This window comes from Somniosus microcephalus, chromosome 17 (assembly GCF_052327205.1).
Source record: "Somniosus microcephalus isolate GS21.2 chromosome 17, FLI_Smic_1.0, whole genome shotgun sequence".
Taxonomy (NCBI): domain Eukaryota; kingdom Metazoa; phylum Chordata; class Chondrichthyes; order Squaliformes; family Somniosidae; genus Somniosus; species Somniosus microcephalus.
This window is the reverse complement of record NC_141003.1, coordinates 5,491,837-5,514,249: the sequence shown is the minus strand read 5'-3', so window position 1 is coordinate 5,514,249 and position 22,413 is coordinate 5,491,837. Positions and strand designations below refer to the sequence as shown.

At 46.8% G+C, this 22,413-nt stretch overlaps 2 protein-coding genes across 5 annotated transcripts in view; one reads left to right on the top strand and one right to left on the bottom strand.

Annotated features, from left to right (window-relative positions):
- Positions 1–660: 660 nt before the first annotated feature.
- Positions 661–15,283, top strand: LOC147105460 (plexin-C1-like). The gene is made up of 5 exons (XM_086009830.1): positions 661–890; positions 10,544–10,691; positions 12,198–12,338; positions 12,443–12,517; positions 13,705–15,283. Exons 1-5 carry the CDS (start codon positions 676–678, stop codon positions 13,804–13,806), a joined length of 681 nt encoding a protein of 226 aa, XP_085865956.1. The 5' UTR covers positions 661–675; the 3' UTR covers positions 13,807–15,283.
- A 2,026-nt stretch (positions 15,284–17,309) lies between these two features.
- Positions 17,310–22,413, bottom strand: part of cep83 (centrosomal protein 83) — a 104,199-nt gene continuing 99,095 nt past the window's right edge. For all 4 annotated transcript variants that reach the window (XM_086009827.1, XM_086009825.1, XM_086009828.1 and 1 more), the window contains exon 16: positions 17,310–21,657. In XM_086009827.1, the coding sequence (XP_085865953.1) occupies positions 21,556–21,657 (102 nt within the window). In that variant the 3' untranslated portion in view covers positions 17,310–21,555. The remainder of the gene's footprint in view (positions 21,658–22,413) is intronic.

Sequence of the window (22,413 nt, the reverse complement as noted above, 5' to 3'; positions counted from 1 at the left end):
TTCCAGTGAAGATTTTTTTGAGGGGGGGTTGTCCAGGCACGTTTCTTGGGTTCAATGTCTCAGACACAGCTCCTGGGAGGGAGTCCTCACTCCCTACGGCCAGGATTCCACATTTTCTGACATAACTGTAATTCACTGTAATTCACTGGCCATGAAGCACTTTGTGACATGCTGAGAATGTGAATTCTTTGTTTTGTCTATTTAGGGTTTTAGTCACTGATGAGGCAGCAGTGCTAAAAAGGTTTTCCAAACTTCTAGGCGTGCGACATTCAAACAGAACATACCAGCAAATCTGAGCGTAAATATTCTACATCGCTGGGCTTTGAAGGCCAGGTAGCAGGACTGGGAACCATTTGGGACCCATGGGCCACTGCATGGACAGCCCTACTCTAATGAATACACACTCGTCAGTGATGTACCTGTGCAGAAAAGCTATTTAAGAAAGAACAGTTTAGCATCTAAACATCATGGCGTGCATAATGTGGGCAGCTGCTTCACCCTTTGGCAGTTTTTATCACTGCATTTTTCCCAGGTCCTTTGGGTGTTGGTGACAACATTCACCCCGTCAGCTATCTACAAGCAGGCTTGTTGCACGAGTTTTCTTCTGTGGCGTGGACACCTCTCCGTCTCACTGTGGTTCAGTTATGTCGTGGATTTGTTTGAAGTGTTTTATAGATGAACTGCGTTCCACCCGATGCTCACGCTCCTGATTTCTCCCTGTTTCAGGTTGCACTCCACTCTTTTGTTGAGAACCTTTTTAGAAGCATCTGGAACATTTCAAATAACAAGCCACCAATGGCCGTTAGACACATCTTTGACATCTTGCAGGCACAGGCCTACAATAAGAAGATAACCGATCCCGATGTGTTACATATATGGAAGACTAACAGGTACTGAACCTCACACCTTGCACCTTTACATCTACTTTGTGTGCCTTATTGATGCATGTCTATAACTTTGAGTGCTCACTATTTAGAAAATAGCAAATGCATCTGGGTTGTCCGCTCGCAGCCTCGAGAAACATAGAAACATAGAAGATAGGAGCAGGAGTAGGCCATTCGGCCCCTCAAGCCTGCTCCGCCATTCAATGAGATCATGGCTGATCATCCAAATTCAGTACCCTGTCCCTGCTTTCTCCCCATATCCCTTGATCCCTTTAGCCTTAAGGAATATATCCAACTCCTTCTTGAATATATTTAATGAATTGGCCTCAACTGCCTTCTGTGGTAGAGAATTCCACAGGTTCACCACTCTCTGGGTGAAGAAATTCCTCCTCATCTCAGTCCTAAATGGCTTACCCCTTATCCTTAGACTGTGATCCCTGGTTCTGGACTCCCCCGCCATCGGGAACATCCTTCCTGCATCTAGTTTGTCTAGTCCTGTTAGAGTTTTATAAGTTTCAATGAGATCCCCTCTCATTCTTCTAAACTCCAGCGAATATAAGCCTAATCGACCCAATCTCTCCTCATACGTCATCCCTGCCATCCCAGGTATCAGTCTGGTGAATCTTCGCTGCACTCCCTCCATGGCAAGAACATCCTTCCTCAGATAAGGCGACAAAAACTGCACACAATACTCAAGAGAAGAGGGCAGGAAGAGCGCAGGAGGAATATAACGCCCTCTAGGCCTGAGGGTCTGAATTAGGTTGTAGAGTTCTAATTTCTATGAAGGGTCATGGAGCTGCAAGGTTAACCCTACCCTCCTCCCTCCACAGACACAGCTGCTGAGTGTTTCCAGCAATTTTATTTCTCGTTTTTGCCCTGTTTTAGTCTAGTGCACTTGTGTGTGGAGGTTGAATGTTGGATTATTTACCTTAGATATGATCTTCCTCATTCTCTGAATGTACTCCAATCTCTTGGTTCACCCTCTGAACTGGTGCTTTCCGATCATGTTGTGCACATGCTGATGTTGTTCCTTCCCTGCTGCCTGCTCCAGTCAAAAAACAGAATGAGGAGTGGTCAGAAACAGTAAGGGTGGGGCATAGCAAGTGGCCAAATGGCACACCCCTACTAAAAGATAGACTCGCATTCCTATAGCACCTTTCACAACCTCAGGACGTCCCAAAGTGCTTTACAGCCAATGAAATACTTTTGAACTGTACTTACTGTGTAATGTAGGAAAGGCAGCAGCCAATCTGCATGAAGCAAGGTCCCACAAACAGCAATGAGATATAATCTGTTTTAGTGATGTTGGTTAAAGGATAAGTATTGTCCAGGACACCAGAGAGAACTCCCCCACTCTTCTTCGAAATAGTGCTGTGGTCTGTACAGAGTGCTTCTAAACACAGTGTTAAAGTTGGGAATTTGGAGAGAGTGGGAATTCAGAACAGAGGGGGAAGGAGGTGCTGCTTTTTGCCTCAAATATTTGTGGTGCTTTGTGTTACAGGTAAATATTAATTTCATCTACCTATAACTTAAACTAGATTAGTAATTAGTTAAAAGCTAAACTATAAGCTAAGTTAATTAAATACATAAACTTTAATTAACTAAATAACTACAACAAGGTTATACAGGGATGGCAGTGCAGGCGGTGTGCCGCAACTGCAGCATGTGGGAGTTTGTGGAGAGCATTGTGATCCCGGACAACCACGGTTGCAGTAAGTGCCTGTATCTAGAGGAACTTCAGCTCAGAGTTTTTGAGCTGGAGTCTGAGGTGCAGATATTGCGGGGCATCAGGGATGGGGACAGTTACCTGGACACTTTGATCCAGGAGACAGTCACACCCCTTAGGTTAGGTAGTGGTACAAGTCTGGTTAGTGGTCAGGGACAGGAGGGTATGACTGCAACTCAGGCAGGTAAGGGGACCCCAGGTGCAGTGCTGGAGGAGCCTCAGCCTTTGCCCTTGTCCAACAGGTATGAGGTTCTTGCTGCCTGTGTGGATGAGGGAAAAGCCTGCAGGATGGATGAACAAACTGACCATGGCACCATGGTGCAGGAGGCCATTCAAGTGGGGGGAGTGAAAAGGAATGTTGCAATGGTAGGGGACAGTATAGTCAGGGGGATAGATACTGTTCTCTGCAGCTGCGACCGAGAGTTCTGAAGGACATCTCCTCACGGCTGGAGAAGAACTTGGAGTGGGAAGGGTGGATCTAGTTGTCGTGGTTTACGTAGGAACCAACGACATAGGAAGAACTAGGAATGAGGTTCTGCTGAGAGAGTTTGAGGAGCTAGGGTCCGATTTAGAATGCAGAACCTCAAAGGCAATAATCTCTGGATTGTTACCTGAGCCACATGCAAATTGGCATAGGGACAAACTGATCAGAGAGTTAAATACTTGGCTCAAAGAGTGGTGTGGGAGGAAGAGGTTTCGATTCATGCGTCACTGGCACCAGTACTGGGGAAAGAGGGAGCTGTTCCATTGGGATGGTCTCTACTTAAACCGGGCTGGGACCAGTGTCCTGGTGAATCGAATAACTAGGGCTGTAGCTAGGGCTTTAAACTAAAAATGGGGGGGAGGGATCAGGTGAGGAAAAATTTAGAAATCTAAAGAGGAAAGTCAAGGCAATGGAGCAGTGTAGTGATTTGGGTAAAGATAAGCAGTGTGACAGGACGGGACAGAGAGTTTAACGGTAAAAGTGCATCAGTGAATAAGGTGAAAGCAGAGAATAATGGTAAAAAAATAAAGGCTCTTTATCTGAATGCATGAACTATTCGTAACAAGAAAGATGAATTAGTGGCACAAATAGAGATAAATGGTTTTGATCTAATAGCCATTACAGAGATGTGGTTGCAAGGTGGCCAAGGTTGGGAACTAAATGTTCCAGGGTATTTGATGTTCCGAAAAGACAGGCAGAATGGAAAAGGAATGGGGTAGCCCTGATAATAAAGGATGATATAGGACAGTAGTGAGAAAGGATCTTGGCTCAGAAAGTCAGGAAGTAGAATCAGTGTGGTTGGAGATAAGAAATAACAAGGAGCAGAAAACAGTGGTGGGAGTAGTTTATAGGCCCCCAAATAGTAGCTATACTGTTGGACAGATAACAAGTAATAGGAGCTTGTAACAAAGGCAATAAAATAATCATGGGGGACTTTAATCTTCATATAGACTAGGCAATTCAAATTGGCAAAGGTAGTCTGGAGGATGAGTTTGAGAATGCATTCGAGATTGTGTAATGAGACAAGGGCTAATTAGTAATCTCATAGTCAAGGATCTTCTGGGGAAGAGTGATCATAATATGATAGAATTTCACGTTGAGTTTGAGAGTGAAATAGCTAAGTCCAAAACAAGAGTCTTAGGGCTGGATTTTGTCAATGGGGAGCTTTTGGAGGTGGGACTCCCACTTGTTGGGTTTTAGTCCCGCCTCCATCAACTTGTGGCCAACCCACGCTACTTTCCCTTGATTGACCTTGTTAACCCCGCCCAGCGGGCTTAGCAGGCCAATTAAGGGAAAGCCAGTTACAGGTGATGTCAGCGAATGCCTTTTGACAGATGAAATGTCATCGTTTGACGGCTCTGTGAAGCTGTCAAACACTGACAATCTGTCTTCTAAGTTGTGTCTTTACTCAAGACTCAATTAGAAAGCCTTCCTGACCAGAAAGCAGAAGGCTGCAGCTTTTGACAGTTCAGCGGCCATTCTGCTTTCTGTGCCGGTGAGCTGAGGGACTCCCGAGACCTGAAGGGAGGAAGCCTGCAGGAAGAAGTAAAGGTAAGTAAAACTTATTAAAACACTTTACACACACCTCACACACTTACCTCTGCACACATGCACCCATTACTCACCTGCACACCAGACATCTCGGCCCCTCCGACCCCCGCAGACCGAAGGCCCGCCTCGCTGACCCTGGCGAGGTTTGGAGCCATCAGGAAGTACACACTTCAGGGCTCAAAATAGGGATTAGCCAAAGATTAATTGGCATGAATCCCCTTCCCGCCTCGAGGAGGCGGGACCCGGCACGGGTCGGCTACCCACCTCCTGGCAAGATGGCATGGAGGTGGGTTGGGGGCGGGTTGGGCACCCGCCGCCAAATTCTGCCATTTTCCTGGCAGTCCCGCCTCCAAACCTGCCTCCCCAGGGCTGGCAAAATCCAGCCCTCAAACTTAAATAAAGCCAATTACATAGGTACGAGGGGCGAGTTGGCTAAATGTAGATTGGGAAATTAGATTAAAAGGTATAACAGTAGTTAAGCAATGGCCAACATTTAAAGAAATATTCCAAAATTCTCAACAAATATGCATTTCATTAAGAAATAAAAACTGCACTTGAAAAGTGATCCATCCGTGGCGAACTAAAGAAGTTAAGGACAGTATTAGATTAAAAGAAGAGGGTTATAATGTTGTGAAGAATAGTAGTAAGCCTGAGGATTGGGAGAGCTTTAGAAACCAGCAAAGAATGACCAAAAAATGAGAAAATAGAATATGAGAGTAAGCCAGCCAGAATGATAAAAACAGATTGTAAGAGCTTCTACAAGTATGTAAAAAGGAAGAGAGTAGCAAAAGTAAACGTTGGTAACTTAGAGGCTGAGACAGGAGAAATTATAATGGGGAATAAGGAAATGGCAGAGACTTCAAACAAATATTTTGTATCTGTCTTCACAGTAGAAGACACAAAAGGTATACCAAAAATAATGTGGGACCAAGGGGTTTAATAAGAGTGAGGAACATAAAGTATTAATATCAGTAGAGAAAAAGTACTTGAGAAACTAATGGGACTAAAAGCCGACAAATCCCCTGGACCCGACGGCCTACATCCTAGGGTTCTAAACAAGGTGGCTGCAGAGATAGTGGATGCATCGGTTGTGACCTACCAAAATTCCCTAGATTCGAGAAAGGTCCCAGTGGATTGGAAGGTAGCAAATGTAACACCACTATTCAAGAAAGGAGGGAGAGAGAAAACAGGGAACAACAGGCCAGTTAGCCTGACATCAATCATCAGGAAAATGCTGGAATCCATTGTTAAGGAAGTGGTAACAGGGCACTTAGAAAATCATAACATGATTAGGCAGAGTCAGCATGGTTTTATGAAAGGAAATTGTGTTTAACAAATTTTTTTGAGTTTTTGAGGATGTAGATAAAGGGGAACCAGTAGATGTAGTATATTTTGAGTTCAAAAAGGCATTCGATAAAGTGCCACATAAAAGTTTGCTACGCAAGATAAGGACTCATGGGGTTGGGGGTAATATATTAGCATGGATGGGGGATTGGTTAACAGACAGAAAACAAAGAGTAGGGACAAATGGGTCATTTTTCGGTTGGCAGGCTGCAACTAGTGGGGTGCCACAAGGATCAGTGTTGGGGCCTCAGCTATTTACAATCTACATTAATGATTTAGATGAAGGGACCGAGTGTAATGTATCCAAGTTTGCTGACGATACAAAGCTAGGTGGGACAGTAAGCTGTGAGGGGAACACAAAGGGCTGGATTTTAATTCAGGGGCGGGCTGGGGTCGTGTAATCCGCATTTCATGTTATCCACACAAATCTAAATCGATGTGGGAGATTGATGCGATTTTAACTTAATTGGCCAATTGAGTTCCAACGTGTGGGAACCCATGGCCAATGAGTTTTTCCAGTCTGAAAGTCGCCTCCGATGACATCATCATTGCTGCTGCACTTAGGGTCTGCAACAAGCCTTGCTTCTTCTGCAGACTGCCAACCTTCTGGCCTTTCATGCTACAGGGACCTGGAGAGACCTAGGGCTGCTCCCAGGTTTGATGACGTTGCCTTGCAGGCTTTAGTAGAGGGAGCAAGAGCTCATAAAGAGGTGCTCTTCCCTTCTTCAAGGAGGAAGAAGCCTCCCCAGCAGACCAAGGCTGTGTGGATTCAGGTGGCAGAGGAGGTCAACTCATTGTCAGTAACCCGCAGAACCTGGATTCAATGCAGGAAGAGGTTACATGACCTTCTGCGCACTGGAAAAGTGAGTATGAATTTCCCATCACCCTCAATCTGATCCCCATTGCCTTTCCTCACCAGCACTCAGCTTTAGCAATCTCTTCCTCCACATCCCACTTGACACTGACATCCATGCACCCTTACCCATTCCCTCTCTCTCTATGGTCACATTCACCTAACTATTCGACTATGCAGCCCTCACACTCCCTATCACTGTGATGCTATGAAAACAACTGACAACAAACAGGGAGGGCCCTTGGTCATGCCACATCACTCCATCTTTGTCTCCTTCTAAGTATCTATGCTATGGATTCTCTACACTCACTCCTTCATTCTCACTCAACCTCCACTTGTCTCCCTCATTGCAGGAAAAGAGAGCTCACAATAAGCGAGAAAGAGCGAGGACAGGAGGAGGGCCACCCTCAGTAGCCCACCTCACCCCCTGGGAGGAGGCGGTCCTGGAGATCGTAGGAGTGGGACGGACAGACTGGTACATCACAGCAAGCTGGTGACAGAATAGTTTTCCATCTCTCTCATTGACATTGCATGAGTCGCTGATAATGATTCTGAAGCTCTAACAGATGGACTTATGATCATCTGCAATATGCAATGTGCGTGTAACCTTGGCATCACATCTCTGACTCTTTCCTTTACTCCCCCACAGGACCATCGCCAGCACCCATCCCCACTAGCCAGGAGGAAGAGCCTGAGCCTCAAGACTCCTCAGAGGAAGCTGCAACCTCTGAGGGCACAGCTTCAGCAGAATTCAGCGCACCCAGCACCAGTGCAGACACTCACACCTCAGTGGGACCTTCGGGACATAGAGTAATGTTGTCACCTGGTGTATCACAGCTCACAAGTGAGCATCAGCAGATTGTGGAGACAGGAACAGCAGTGGAGAGTCCTAGTTGGAGGGCGCAGGACTCTGCCAGCTCGGCTCAGCTGCATGTTGACCCTCTGCCTCTGGGTCCATCCATAAGATCAACGGTGCTGGAACTCCAGGAACAGATGCAGGAGCCTCTGGCAGGTTTTGTCTTGAGGGTCGCTGCGAGTGTGGAGTGAATGGAGGAGTCCATTGCGAACATGAGCAGAGCCTTTGTGGAGTCATTGGCGCATGAACGCATCACCATGGAAAGGATGGCAACCTCCATGGAGATGATAAGTCGCCAGAGTGCAGAAAGCATGGTGAGTGTTCAGAATAGAATGACATCTCTGGAGGAGCGATGGTCATCTATTGAACAGAGAAACCAGACCTTCATGGAAGTCCTTCTGAGTAGGACTGCCAGTGCAGATACAGGTCCCCATGGCCCCCCTGATGTGCAGCAAGGTGCTCTCAAGGCACTTGCAAGCGCTGAGGGGGACCTGACCCATGAGAGGGAAGTTGGTGGCAGACATCAAGGAAGTGGGGGCTCCTCTCCAAGCGCTCACACTTCCATGCCACTGCAGAGTCCTCGGTCAGAGCCCCACCAGAGTCCACACCCAACTGAGATCGGCGTCTCAACCCCTGCACAGCCGCAGGAGCAGCAGACTGTTGACAAGTCCTCACAGGTTCGCAACCCCAGAGGACACCCGCCAAAGGTGTCGAGACAGGAGCAGCAGGAAAGTGAGCAAGGGGCCTCCACATCTGCTGAAGCCACAGGGGAAGCACCATGTAGGAGCACGCATAAGAGAAAGATATTGCACAAATAGTCACAAGGGTAGTCACTTGGGTGAAATTTGATGTTTTCTGTGAAAAAGCCATCAGATGAATAATGTAAATAGAAAATCTGATGGCTACTGCTGTAGTTGTGGCGTGTGTCATTTCGTGAATGGGACTTCCACATTGAGGGCTTAGGATTACTTGCAATTGTTAGTATGGTGGTCAGAGCACTAGGAATCCGTTGGTTCTTGGCCATTGTCGATGCTCTGGTAAGAAGCTGCAAGGCAAAAGTGCTTGATTGGCTAGGCTAAGCGAATCTGGCCAAGATGAGTGCATTCCTTGCATCCCGGGCAGCAATGTTCTCGCGTACTGCTGGTTGATGGGCCTCTGCAAGATGTTCGTTTTCGCCCTCCTCCTCCTCCTCCTCACCTGAGGAGGATATGTGAGGAGCCACTTGGTCCTCAGGAATCTGCAAGCCATGACGCTGTGCCATGTTGTGAAGTGCACAGCAAACCACGACGATTCTGGAGACCCTGGCTGCTGAGTACTGCAGGGCTCCGCCTGATCTATCCAGGCATCTGAAGCACATCTTCAGCAAACCGATGGTTTGCTCGATTATGGCTCTGGTGGACATGTGGCTGGAGTTGTAGCTCTCCTCAGCTTCGCTGGATGGGCTCCTCAACGCCGTCATTAGCCATGTCCTCAGGGGATAGCCCTTGCCTCCAAGTAGCCATCCGTTAAGTTGGTCTGGCGGACTGAATAGCGGAGGCACACTAGACTGGCGCAGTATGAAGGAGTCATGGCAACTGCCAGGGTACTTGGCACAAACATGCAAAATTTCCTTCTTGTGGTCACACACCAGCTGAACGTTAAAGGAGTGGAAGCCCTTGCGGTTGACAAAAGTACCTGGATTGCGATGGGGTGCCTTAAGGGCCAAATGTGTGCAGTCAATGACGCCCTGCACCCTTGGAAAGCCTGCCAGATTAGCTAATTCAACCGCACGCGACGTGACACTTGCTTGATCCTTGGTGAAATGGATGTGATTGTGCGCGATGGCAAAGAGGGCATCGGTTACCTGCGTGATGCAAGTGTGCGCAGCCGCCTGAGAGATGCCGCTGATGTCTGCTACTGATCCCTGGAATGAGCCTGAGGCAAAAAAGTTGAGTGCGGTGGTGACTTTGACGGCCACTGGTAAGGGTTGTCCACCTGATCCTCTGGGCTCCAAGTCTTGTTGCAGCATTGCGCAGATGTCAGTCATTACCTCTCGCGAAAGTCGGAGCCGCCTTTGGCACTGCTGCTCAGACATGTTGAGGCAGCTGACCCTGTGTCTGTAGACCCTGTTTGGAGGGTGTCTCCTGCGCTGACGGGCTTCCATGCGCTGGCCCCTTCTGGTCTGTGCAGTTTCAGGTGGGTGAGCAGCAGCTTGGTGCTCCTGTTGGTGCTGCTGCTGTTGGTGCTGCTGTTGTTCCTGGTTCTGCTGGTGCCGCGGCTGGTCTTTGTCCTCATCTAATGTCCAGAAGGGAAGGAAATAAATGGCTCCCATGCTTCTGGTATATGCCTCAGTTGAGGAAGCGCTGAGTGAAGGTGGCGAGAGGGGTTCCCCAGGAGGTCACACTGGAGATGGGTGTCAGGCTCCAAACTTCCACAGCTGTGGTTATGCCTTCTAAAGGTTCCCCCAGTCCTGAGACAACAAAGTCCTGCCACCTGCAAATGATGGCTGATCAAATCTCCTCTTTAATGGTTGAGCTGCAGCTGATAGTCAGCAATCCAATTGTGCTCCCGTCAGGTTTCACCGTCGTGTTTCAGAACAGGCGTGTTTCACGTGGGAAAAGGGTTAAAATCGCAAAGGCCTTTCAAAATGGCATTATAGAGGCAATTTAGTGCTTGTTAAGGGCTCAGTGACAACACTCCTACAGTGAAACCAGGACATAGCAGGGAATAAAACTGCACTGTAACTGATCAGAACGTCCCAGCTACTCACCGGATACAGTCGCTGTGCCGACAAGGAAATGGAACAAGACAGGAAATCTGTAAAGTTGTGATGTTGAAATTAACATTACTGTTCTTCTCTCACCAGCCTCCCTCTGCGCTTTTGGATAAACGTCATTAAAAACCCCCAGTTTGTGTTTGATATCGAAAAAACCCCACACTTGGACGGTTGTCTCTCAGTCATTGCACAGGCTTTCATGGATTCCTTCTCCTTATCCTCACAACAGCTTGGGAAGGTAATTATGTTAGGGCTGATTTTAACCCTTCGTGGAAAACGGAAGGTAGCTATCGGCCCATCCGTTATACACCCGCCCGTTATACACCCGCCCGTTATACACCCGCCCGTTATACACACCGCCCGTTATACACCCGCCCGTTATACACCCCGCCCGTTATACACCCCGCCCGTTATACACCCGCCCGTTATACACCCGCCCGTTATACACCCGCCCGATATACACCCCGCCCGTTATACACCCGCCCGTTATACGCCCGCCCGTTATACGCCCGCCCGTTATACACCCCGCCCGTTATACACCCCGCCCGTTATACGCCCGCCCGTTATACGCCCGCCCGTTATACACCCCGCCCGTTATACACCCGCCTGTTATACACCCGCCCGTTATACACCCCGCCCGTTATACACCCGCTCGTTATACACCCGCCCGTTATACACCCCGCCCGTTATACACCCCGCCCGTTATACACCCGCCCGTTATACACCCCCCCGTTATACACCCGCCCGTTATACACCCGCCCGTTATACACCCCGCCCGTTATACACCCGCCCGTTATACACCCGCCCGTTATACACCCGCCCGTTCTACACCCGCCCGTTCTACACCCCGCCCGTTATACACCCAGCCCGTTATACACCCCGCCCGTTATACACCAGCCCGTTATACACCCTGCCCGTTATACACCAGCCCGTTATACACCCCGCCCGTTATACGCCCGCCCGTTATACACCCCGCCCGTTATACACCCCGCCCGTTATACACCCGCCCGTTATACACCCGCCCGTTATACACACCGCCCGATATACACCCGCCCGTTATACACACCGCCCGTTATACACCCGCCCGTTATACACCCCGCCCGTTATACACCCGCCCGTTATACACCCCGCCCGATATACACCCCCGCCCGTTATACACCCCCGCCCGTTATACACCCCGCCCGTTATACACCCCGCCCGTTATACACCAGCCCGTTATACACCCGCCCGTTATACACCCGCCCGTTATACACCCCGCCCGTTATACACCCGCCCGTTATACACCCGCCCGTTATACACCCCGCCCGTTATACACCCCCGCCCGTTATACACCCCGCCCGTTATACACCAGCCCGTTATACACCCGCCCGTTTTACACCCCGCCCGTTATACACCCGCCCGTTATACACCCCGCCCGTTACACACCCCGCCCGTTATACACCCCCGCCCGTTATACACCAGCCCGTTATACACCCGCCCGTTATACACCCGCCCGTTATACACCCCGCCCGTTATACACCCGCCCGTTATACACCCCGCCCGTTATACACACCCGCCCGTTACACACCCCGCCCGTTATACACCCGCCCGTTACACACACCTCTGCCCTGCCCCTGCACAAATTGGTTGCTGCGTTTCCCACGTTACAACAGTGACTACACTTGAAAAGTACTCCATTGGCTGTAAAGCACTTTGGGTGGTGGTGAAAGGTACTCGATAAATGGGAGTTCTTCTTTCTTTTCAGCACTCCCCAACCAATAAAGTGCTTTACGCCAGAGACATTCCACACTACAAGGAGGAAGTGAAAGATTACTACAGGCAGATTGCTGACCTGGGCTCAGTGAGCAAGGAGGAGATGGAGACCTTCCTCACCGAGGAGTCGAAGGTAATGAGCAAGAGTTTTAAGACACAAAGTTCCCGGCTCATCATCCACTTCACCCCACCGGTCGGGGCAGCTAACCTTTAAACAATGTGATCATTTTCTTTCAGAAGCATGAGAATGAATTTAAAGAAAAGGATGCTATGGTCGAACTGGGGAAATACATCCAGAAGTATTCTGTTCAGGTGAGGGAGGAATGTACAGCTTTGTATCTGTGGCAAGAGTTTCAACCTTTACACATCCCATAGTTTCAGAAGGGCACAAGTCCAACAGGTCTTTGCTCCACTGGCCTCCTCTGGTTGCTCAGGTCAAGAGGTCGGCAGCCCACAGGCCTTTGATTCCGGTGACCTCCAGTGCTGGGGTCAGAGAGAGGGGAGGGGTCACTTAATTTAATTAATGACAACAGGCACCTGCATCACAAGAGCCATATCTCAGGTGTTCGCCATAGTGGGAAGGCCAGAAATTGTGACCAAGGGTTCCAGGTTCGGAGTGGGGGTGGGGACGGGTGCTGCTCAGAAAGAGGCCCACTTCCACTGTACATCTGCTCTCATCCAATGGCCTGGCCTGCCAATGCTCCCCCAGACCAGAGACATGGAAACTGTCGACCCCCAACCCCACCCACCCCCCACCTCTCGTCTCCCAGCCACACCCCCCTCAGGCTTCACTCCCAACCCAAACACCCGAAACATGCCGGGGATGATAGGCCTGTTCTCGGCCTAGTTTCGAGCCTTCTGTCAGAGTCCCGGGGGAGTGTGCCAGAACCCGACAGATTTTTGGTCCCAGTTATTATATTTATAATTCAGACCAAGATGGTTGCTGTCATATTACAGGAAACTTTGTGCTATCCGGAGGCGAACCATCCAGCAAGCTGGAGCCACCGGCAAAAATCAGGAGCCGTTTTCTATAAGTTTTTTTAGTTCTCATTGCTTTTTTTTCCCCAGTCAAGCACTGCAAGGTCTGTAGCTATAGCAACAGCTTCAGCTACAGACGCTTGCAGCCACACCCGAGTGTTTAGAAGCTGTTGCTAAGCAACAGTGTTTGTTGTCAGATACGGAGATAAAAATCTCTGTATCTTTCAACATTAACTCTGGAGTGTCTGGCAGTTTTGAGGCAACGGCAGCAGCTCGGTCCTGTCAGTGCCGGATAGCACAATGTTTCCTGTATTATAATGTACTGTAACCCTTGACACCTATTTAGCAATGGCACATTGTATGAAACAAGAGGACTGCACTTCCTCCATGTTCCCTAAACACTGGCATGGACCAGTTGGGCCGAATGGCCTGTTTCAGTGCTGTACAGTCGATCTGATCTGGTGAGGAGCCAGCTTGCCATCAAACACTTACAATCCGTCACTCTTGAATTTCCTTTACAGTTGGAAAGTAAACTGGAGAATGAAGGTATGCAAGAAATGAATGAGGGCGTCTCAAAAATAAGGGAATACTTTAACGGAAAATCGAAGTGTGGATGGGAGTGAACCAGCTCTTTGGGATAAATACTTGGTAAGAGATAACGGTAAGGGGCACGGCAGGCAGTGTTTCCCTCCACTGGCGCTGGTGTCTCCGAGAGCGCTAATGAAAATCCAACCACTTCAAGCAAGGCCAGCCCCCATGGGGGACCAAGGCCCCTTGTCCGAATTACCTTACTGGCAGCACCGTTAGTGAGATCAGGACTTCCATCGGGGGCCAGCGTCACTTCGTTCAAGCTGGCGATCGTGTGATGATGTTGGCACGTACTGTTCAATCGAAAATAACAAAAAAAAACTTTCCTCTAAATCATCATTCTCTGTAGCTGTTTGGTTTGTTTATGCAGGGTAAACATGGGGAGATTCCTGCTTTGACCCTTTGAAGTCTTGTACATTTTCTGTCATGTTTACTAAAATTATTTACTGTAAATAATATATATATTTGTTCAATTCTATAAAGTCACAAAGTACATATTTCACACCAGTATTCTCTGCCTAACTTGAACAGATCTAATGTTTTTTTTATTACTTTCATACAGAAAAGAAACTGTTACATTTAAGAACTAAGATCTCTATTTAAGCTAACATGCGTTTTTTGCACGAGTGTTAATTATGTTCAGTAAAACACAAGGACTGGTGATGGTGTTTGCATAGCAGGTTGTCGACCCTTTCACCTGTTGCGTTCTCTCCTTTATAATATTCTAATTTTACTAACTACAAGAGCCACAAACATGCCTTAATCTTTGCAATAACAGAATACAACTGGATATAGTTTGTTAGATCGTTAAACCGCACTGTCCTACATTGACCGGCAGTGACCTTTGGTGCACAGTGCGATCGATGCAAATTAAATATCCATGTCTGACAACTCAGTTCAACCATAAATCGTAGCACAGATATAGCTGCTTATTAAGCATTAATTTTATTTCATGATCATAACTTAACCGGTCAACTTAGAGTCCCTCTGGGTACAGTGCCCCTGCCAGTGCCCCTCTGGATACAGTGCACCTCTGGGTACAGTGCCCCCTGTCAGTGTCCCTCTGGATACAGTGCCCCCGTCAGTGTCCCTCTGGATACAGTGCCCCCTATCAATGCCCCTCTGGGTACAGTGCCCCTCTGGGTACTGTGCCCATCAATGCCCCTCTGGGTGCAGTTCTCCCCCCCCATCAGCAGTGCTCCATGGGTGCATTGCCCCCCCCCCCCACCAAGTCAGTGTGCCTATGGGTGCCAGTGCCCCAGGTGCAGTGCCCATTTGCCATCGTATTTCACCCTCAATGACGTCCTTTCAATTTTTGGGCATTGACACTCACGTTTTCCATCACTCTTTGGGTTATTGATTCTCTGACCATGCTGTGGTTCGGTGAAGTTTCCAGCTACTGGTTTCACTGCCCTAGTTTGTGGTGTTTTTCCGTTACTGACACTGTATTCCAAAAAGTGCACTGTCAACCTTGTTTTCACTAAAATAAAGCATTTTGTCTGATTCTTTCTCCTTCTGGACTCCACCTTGTACCTTTATCACACTGTCACACTCAGTTGCATTATTCTTGTGTAACTTGGCTCATTGAGACAGGAGGTGTGAATAGTTGCAAGTTACCTTTGGTTGGATGCCTTACCTCCCCTATAATGGAAGATTTTGTGGAATTGTCAGCCTTTGGTCAGAGTTCTTGCAAGTTGGATTATCACCTCCCAAGTGCTTATTCATGGTACAGCCTTATAAAAATATTGATCTAATCTAAACAAAGTATTTTAATAATTTTACAGCTGAAGTAGTATCAGGATGATATTGGCTTTACAGCCGTGGCTCAGTGGGTAGCACTCTGACCTCTGAGTCAGAGGTTGTGGGTTCAAGTCCCACTCCAGAGGCTGACACTCCAGTGCAGTACTGAGGGAGCGCTGCACTGTCGGAGATGCTGTCTTACGGATGAGACATTAAACCAAGGGAGGCCCTATCTCCCCGGTGTCCTGGCCAATATTTGTCCCTCAACCACCATCACTAAAAACAGATTATCTGGTCATTTATTTCATTACTGTTTGGGGGAGCGCCAATTGACTGCATTTCTAAAGTACTTCATTGGCTGTAAGGCGCTTCGGGGTGTCCGGAGGTCCTGCGTGAGGCGCTGTATAAATGCAAGTTCCTCATTGTACTGACTAGTGCCAAGAACTGTACTTCCAGGAAATAAACAGCAAAACATTGGCCTGCCCAGAGGCACCAGCACGTTTGATACTGGACTTGCAGTGTAAATGTAAGAGTTATTTTCACCCTTCCATGGCACCAGCCTAAGAGAACTAGAGTTACTCTGTGAGTCCGAAATTAGCCATTAAGTTCCAACTTAGTCTCTGTGCTTCGTTGCTGCGATGTTTCTGCAGTGTGCAAAGCCACAATTTGGCACAACTAGATCTCTCATGAAAGAACTTGTATTTCTGTCGCGTCATTCAGTACATATCAAAGCGCCTCACAGCTGTCAATGAATAGCGTTTGAAGTGTTGTAATGTGGAGAAAAGCAGCAGTCAATTTGTGCACAGCAAACTGGCACAAGCAGCAATGAGATAATGACCAGATAATCTGTTTTAGTGATTGGTTGAGGATTAAATATTGGCCCAGGACACTGGGGAGAAATCCCCTGCTCTACTTTGAATCATTCCATGGGACCTTTTACGTCCAACTGAGAGGACAGACGGTGCCTCGGAATCACAAGTGACAGATAGGAAGCAACAATGCTTTGGCCTTGACACCAAAACCATTGGCCCACAAGAGTGGTGCAGTGCCCTGCAAAATGAATTTTTACTTCATGTGGCTCACTTGTATTTCTGTCGCGCCATTCAAGGCATTTGAAAATACTTTTATTACTCAGTAAACCAAATAATTACGTGCAATAAGACAGATCCTAGGTCATGTCAGTAGAACTTTGAACCAGTGATCAACCTCTTGGGAGAACTGATGCAGCTACCGAGTGAAGGAGCCCAGCAAGGAAAACTTAAATCGCAACTTTAAATGCAAAAACATCTTAATGGAGCAAGAGCCATGTGGAGGATGCCCTACAACTTTCATTGTGTTTATAATCATTCTAAATTACAATATAGAACAGTCAGTGCGCATCAAGTAAATGGGTGAATTTTATTTGATGGGGTCTCTTGTGTCGACGGAGGAGTCTGTTGTTGTGGCCGCACTGATTGAAGACCCTGGCCGCCGCACGTATCGCACTGCGAGACGGGGAGACGAGTTGTCTTGAGCTGGCAACCAAATCTCTCAGCCTCAAATTCATTCAAACCAACCGCGCAGACATGCTGCCGTCCTGATCAAATGATGGTTGTGTCTTCCCACAGATCGGGGTTAATATTCCAAGATTTTAAGGCGGTCTTTAGCGTGTCTTTGTAACGTTTCATCTGCCCACCTGTGCTGTGCTATCTGGACTGCAGCTTGTCTTATCAGCCGGCTTTGGGAATTCTTTAATCAGCCCTGACCGCGCGTCCAGATCCACACTGCACCTCGATTCCAGTTATATACAAACACTATGAACATGCAAAATGTTTATTTGACAAGTATTGGGATGTCTGCGATCAATAAAACAGCTGTTCCTTCCAAAGTCACTGTGCTTATAATCACATCAATTAAGAATGAAACACTTGAATTGTACAAAAATGATCAGAGCAAAGAAATAATCGTTTTTTTTAAAAAAGCAAACCAGAATAAAACCATGAGCAACAAACATGTTGTAAAAATATCTTTTGACATAAGTTTGTAATAAATTAGATATATTTTGTACAAATTACACAAATTTGGGACAATTACATATTTTTAAAAAAGCATATAAAGTGTAATGACTCAAATACCACTGTCGCTGCTATTCTTGGCAAGGACTTTCAAGCTGTCTGTCAATACACATTAAACACAAACCAGAGGCCTGTGGGCGCGTGCTTGAGGCTTAGTTAATGCAGTTATTTAAAAGCTAAATGCCAATGAGATTTTTTTTTTTTAAAGCGCCCAAGTCTAAACTGATGAGCGTTAGATGGGGTGGGGGGGACAGCAGATCATTCTGTAGTTTTGGAAAAATAAAGAAAGCTGAACAAAGCATCTGAAAGTTTATTTTTTTTAATGCATCCAGGACAGTCACTCATCGCCAGAGAACATCCCTACGCTTACACCTACAATGCATTTTACAGTAACATTTTATACGCTCTTCTGTAAGAATTCCACAATACCCCAGTTTACAATTGAAGTACGCACTTTGCTATTATAAAATGCAGAAGGAAGAAATAAATTAAGCAGAGAGATGTTTTCTTGCCTGCTGCTGGGGATTTGAGCTTTAACTTGCAAGCTTCAATTTCCTGTTACAGTACATTGGCAAGCAAGCCTGCTACTGTAGGCTCACTGTTCTCGTGTTGGTTGGCTGTCTCCATGGTGTGCACGAACAAGGGGCTTAGCCAAGAAACTGCAATGTGGTGTCATTTTGCCTCAGTGAGCTTAAGCAAGCCTAGGAGTTAAGCTTTATTCTAATTAAAACTTCAGTTTTCTTCCTCTTAGATCCCCCCCACCCCATCTAACGCTCGTCATTTTAGACTTGGGAGCTTTAAAAAAATCTCATCGGCATTTAGCTTTTGAATCTCATCTCCTTCCTTTATTCTTCCAATTGTAAGTTAAAAGGTTTTTTTAACCCCCTGCAGAGGTGGAAAACCAACAAAACGTGTTCAGTAAGGCTGGTAAAAAGGAAACTGAATTCAAGAAAAGCAAGCTGACCACCGCTTTTTCCGAAAGAGAAAATAGATGCATATTTTGGGTGGGACAGTTCTTCTGCTCCAGTGAAGGGTGACATGTGAAACATCAACCCAATCTTCCTCTGGAAAGGGTGGTGTTTGTTTGAAAAACCACAGCACATGAACAGGAGGAGGCCGTTCAGTCCCTCCAGCCTGTTCCACCATTCAATTAGATCATGGCTGATCTGTACAACTATATTTACCCGCCTTTGCTCCATATCCCTGAATACCCTTACCCAACAAAATTCTATCTATCACAAGCCTTGAAAATTTCAATTGACCCAGTATCAACAGCTTTTTGGGGGAAGAGAGTTCCAGATTTCCACTACCTTTTGTGTGAAGAAGTGTTTCCAGAATCGTGGCTGATTGTTGAGTGGTGCGACTCTGCGCTCTGGAAAAGGGGCAGCTTTCAAACTTGTTGCTATTCTTAAATTTGATTCTTACTAGGGCAAATTTCCCACTGGATGCATCCACAAACAGTTAAAGCAATCAAGTCATCTCAGAGCATTCTTGCACACTGATTACGCACACTAGTGTCTACGCACACTAGTGTCTGATTACAAGGTGCTAGAAAGTTGTCTAGCTAGCCTCTGGGCTGGGTACGGTGTAGGGATTGAAGAAGCAGAAGAACTGGAAGTATGGGGAATACTCATAATATTCCAGTTGTCAAGTATATTCCCAGAGCTTTCATACTATTAATTTAAAAAAGAGGTTGTCGTCAGCATGTAACAGACTTCACAGTGGCTAAAGTGAACGTTGGTCCCTTGGAGGATGAGACCGGGAAACTAGTGGTGGGGAACATGGAGATGGCAAAGACGCTGAACAAATATTTTGGATCAGTCTTTACAGTAGAGGACACTAAAAATATCCCAACACTGGACAAACAGGGGGCAATGGGGGGGGGGGGGGGGGGGTGGGGGAAGGAGCTAAACACGATTAAAATCACTAAGGAGGTGGTACTCGGTAAAATAATGGGACTTAAGGCGGATAAATCCCCCGGACCTGATGGCCTACATCCTAGGGTCTTGAGAGAAGTAGCGGTAGGGATTGTGGATGCATTGGTGATTATTTTCCAAAACTCCCTGGACTCAGGAAAGGTCCCGGCCGATTGGAAAACTGCTAATTTAAGAAGGGAAGTAGACAAAAAGCTGGAAACTATAGACCAGTTAGCCTAACATCTGTGGTTGGTAAAATGTTGGGAGTCCATTATTAAGGAAACAGTAACAGAGCATTTGGATAAACATAATTTAATAGGACAGAGTCAGCATGGTTTTATGAAGGGGAAGTCATGTTTGACAAATTTGCTCGAATTCTTTGAGGACATAACATACAGGGTGGATAAAGGGGAACCAGTGGATGCAGTGTATTTGGACTTCCAAAAGGCATTTGACAAGGTGCCACACAAAAGATTACTGCACAAGATAAAAAATCACGGGATTGGGGGTAATATACTGGCATGGGTGGAAGATTGGCTATCTAACAGAAAACAAAGAGTTGGGATAAATGGTTCGTTCTCGGGCTGGCAATCAGTAACTAGTGGTGTTCCGCAGGGGTCAGTGCTGGGACCCCAACTCTTTACAATCTATATTAATGATTTGGAGGAAGGGACCGAGTGCAACATATCCAAGTTTGCCGACGATACAAAGATGGGAGGGAAAGCAGTGCGTGAGGAGGACATAAAAAACCTGCAAAAGGACATAGACAGGCTAAGTGAGTGGGCAGAGATTTGGCAGATGGAATATAATATTGGAAAGTGTGAGGTTATGCACTTTGGCAGAAAAAATCAAAGAGCAAGTTATTATCTAAATGGAGAGAAACTGCAAAGTGCTACAGTACAAAGGGATCTGGGGGTCCTGGTGCATGAAACACAGAAGGTTAGTATGCAGGTACACCAGGTGATCAGGAAGGCCAATGGAATCTTGGCTTTTATTGCAAGGGGGATGGAGTATAAAAACAGGGAAGTCTTGCTGCAGTTATACAGGGTATTGGTGAGGCCACACCTGGAATACTGCGTGCAGTTTTGGTGTCCATATTTAAGAAAAGATATACTTACTCTCGAGGCGGTTCAGAGAAGGTTCACTCGGTTGATTCTGGAGATGAGGGGGTTGACGTATGAGGAAAGGTTGAGTAGGTTGGGCCTCTACTCATTGGAGTTCAGAAGAATGAGAGGCGATCTTATCGAAACATATAAGATTGTGAGGGGGATTGATCGGGTGGATGCGGTGAGGATGTTTCCACTGATGGGTGAGACTAGAACTAGGGGGCATAATCTTAGAATAAGGGGCTGCCCTTTCACAACTGAGATGAGGAGAAACTTCTTCACTCAGAGAGCAGTAAATCTATGGAATTTGCTACCCCAGAGAGCTGTGGAAGCTGTAACATTAAATAGATTTAAAACAGAGATAGACAGTTTCCTAGCAGATAAGGGAATTAGGGGTTACGGGGAAAGGGCAGGGAAGTGGACGTGAGTCTAGGTTCGGATCAGCCATGATCCTATTGAATGGCGGAGCAGGCCCAAGGGGCCGTATGGCCTACTCCTGCTCCTACTTCTTATGTTCTTATGTTCACAGCATGCAGTCAGTGTTTCATCTTCCTTTGAACTTCTACACGTGCAGGGGTCATCAGAAAGATGGCAGAATGGCTCCTTGGTGAAATCGTGTCTAAGTGTTGTGCACGGGTTGGAGGTGGGGGAGAAAGATCACTGTAGACTATGTGAGGTATCATTTTATAGTGTACAGTTCAGTCAATCAACATACTGCACTGTCCATAGGCTCAAACCAGAACTTTTTTTCAAGGCACAGCAAGTTATTTGTAAAGACTTGAGATACGGCACTGTCACATAAACCTGCTTCATATACATTGCTCAACACATACAGTATCATTGTCAAACTCAAAACTCTGCAATAAATAGCTAGCACCAAATTAATGACAATTAATTCTGCTCTTTTTGAGTCGCAAAGATTTTTGAAGTCTCAAAAACTGCATTCCCACTGCACTGTGAACATCTGGTCAATCAAGAGCGCCAAGCTCGTGCAACTGCTGCTTCTGATTGGTCTCGAGTTCCTCCAGCCTCTTGCGGAGCAGGCACAGCTCTTTTTGATGCTGTTCTTCCTAATAGTGGAGGAAAAACCATGCAACTTTTAAAAAGTGATGCACTTGTAAAACATTAGTTAAGACTTTCACAAGATGGTACTTTTGTAATTTTTTTTAGTTTCCTTAAAAAGTAATCAAAACCATTAACTCATCAAAGGAACTGAATGCACCTACCCCAGTATGGGGCTAAACTGCTCACATGACTTCAGTACAATACTGGCACTGTGCTTTTTTAATTCATTCATTGTCACTGGCAGGGCCAGCATTTATTGCCCATCTCTAATTGCCCTTGAGAAAGTGCTGGTGAGTCACCTTCTTGACAACCGAGTGGCAGTTGTCAACCACATTGCTGTGGGTCTGGAGTCACATACAGGCCAGACCGGGCATAAAGGACATTCGTGAACCAGATGGGTTTTTACGACAATTCAGTCGTTACATGGTCACCATTACTGAACTGATATTAGCTTTTTATTCCAGATTTATTTAACTGAATTTAAATTCCCCAGCTGCCGTAGTGGAATCTGAACTCTGTTTCATTAGTCCAGGCCTCTGGATTACTAGTCCAGTAATATAACCACTGTGCTACCATTCCCATCATACTACAGCCATCGACCGGACATTGGTCTATTTCAGTAGAGAATAACGCAGTCACAAAACTGGAGTTATACTGCTAACTGTGCTGAGATCAGTCACAAAGGAGCTCCACACCCATGTGTGTGGACCAATGTGCAGAGCTCTGTTCCCCAGCTGGTTGGTTTCTAACGCTGGCTCTGG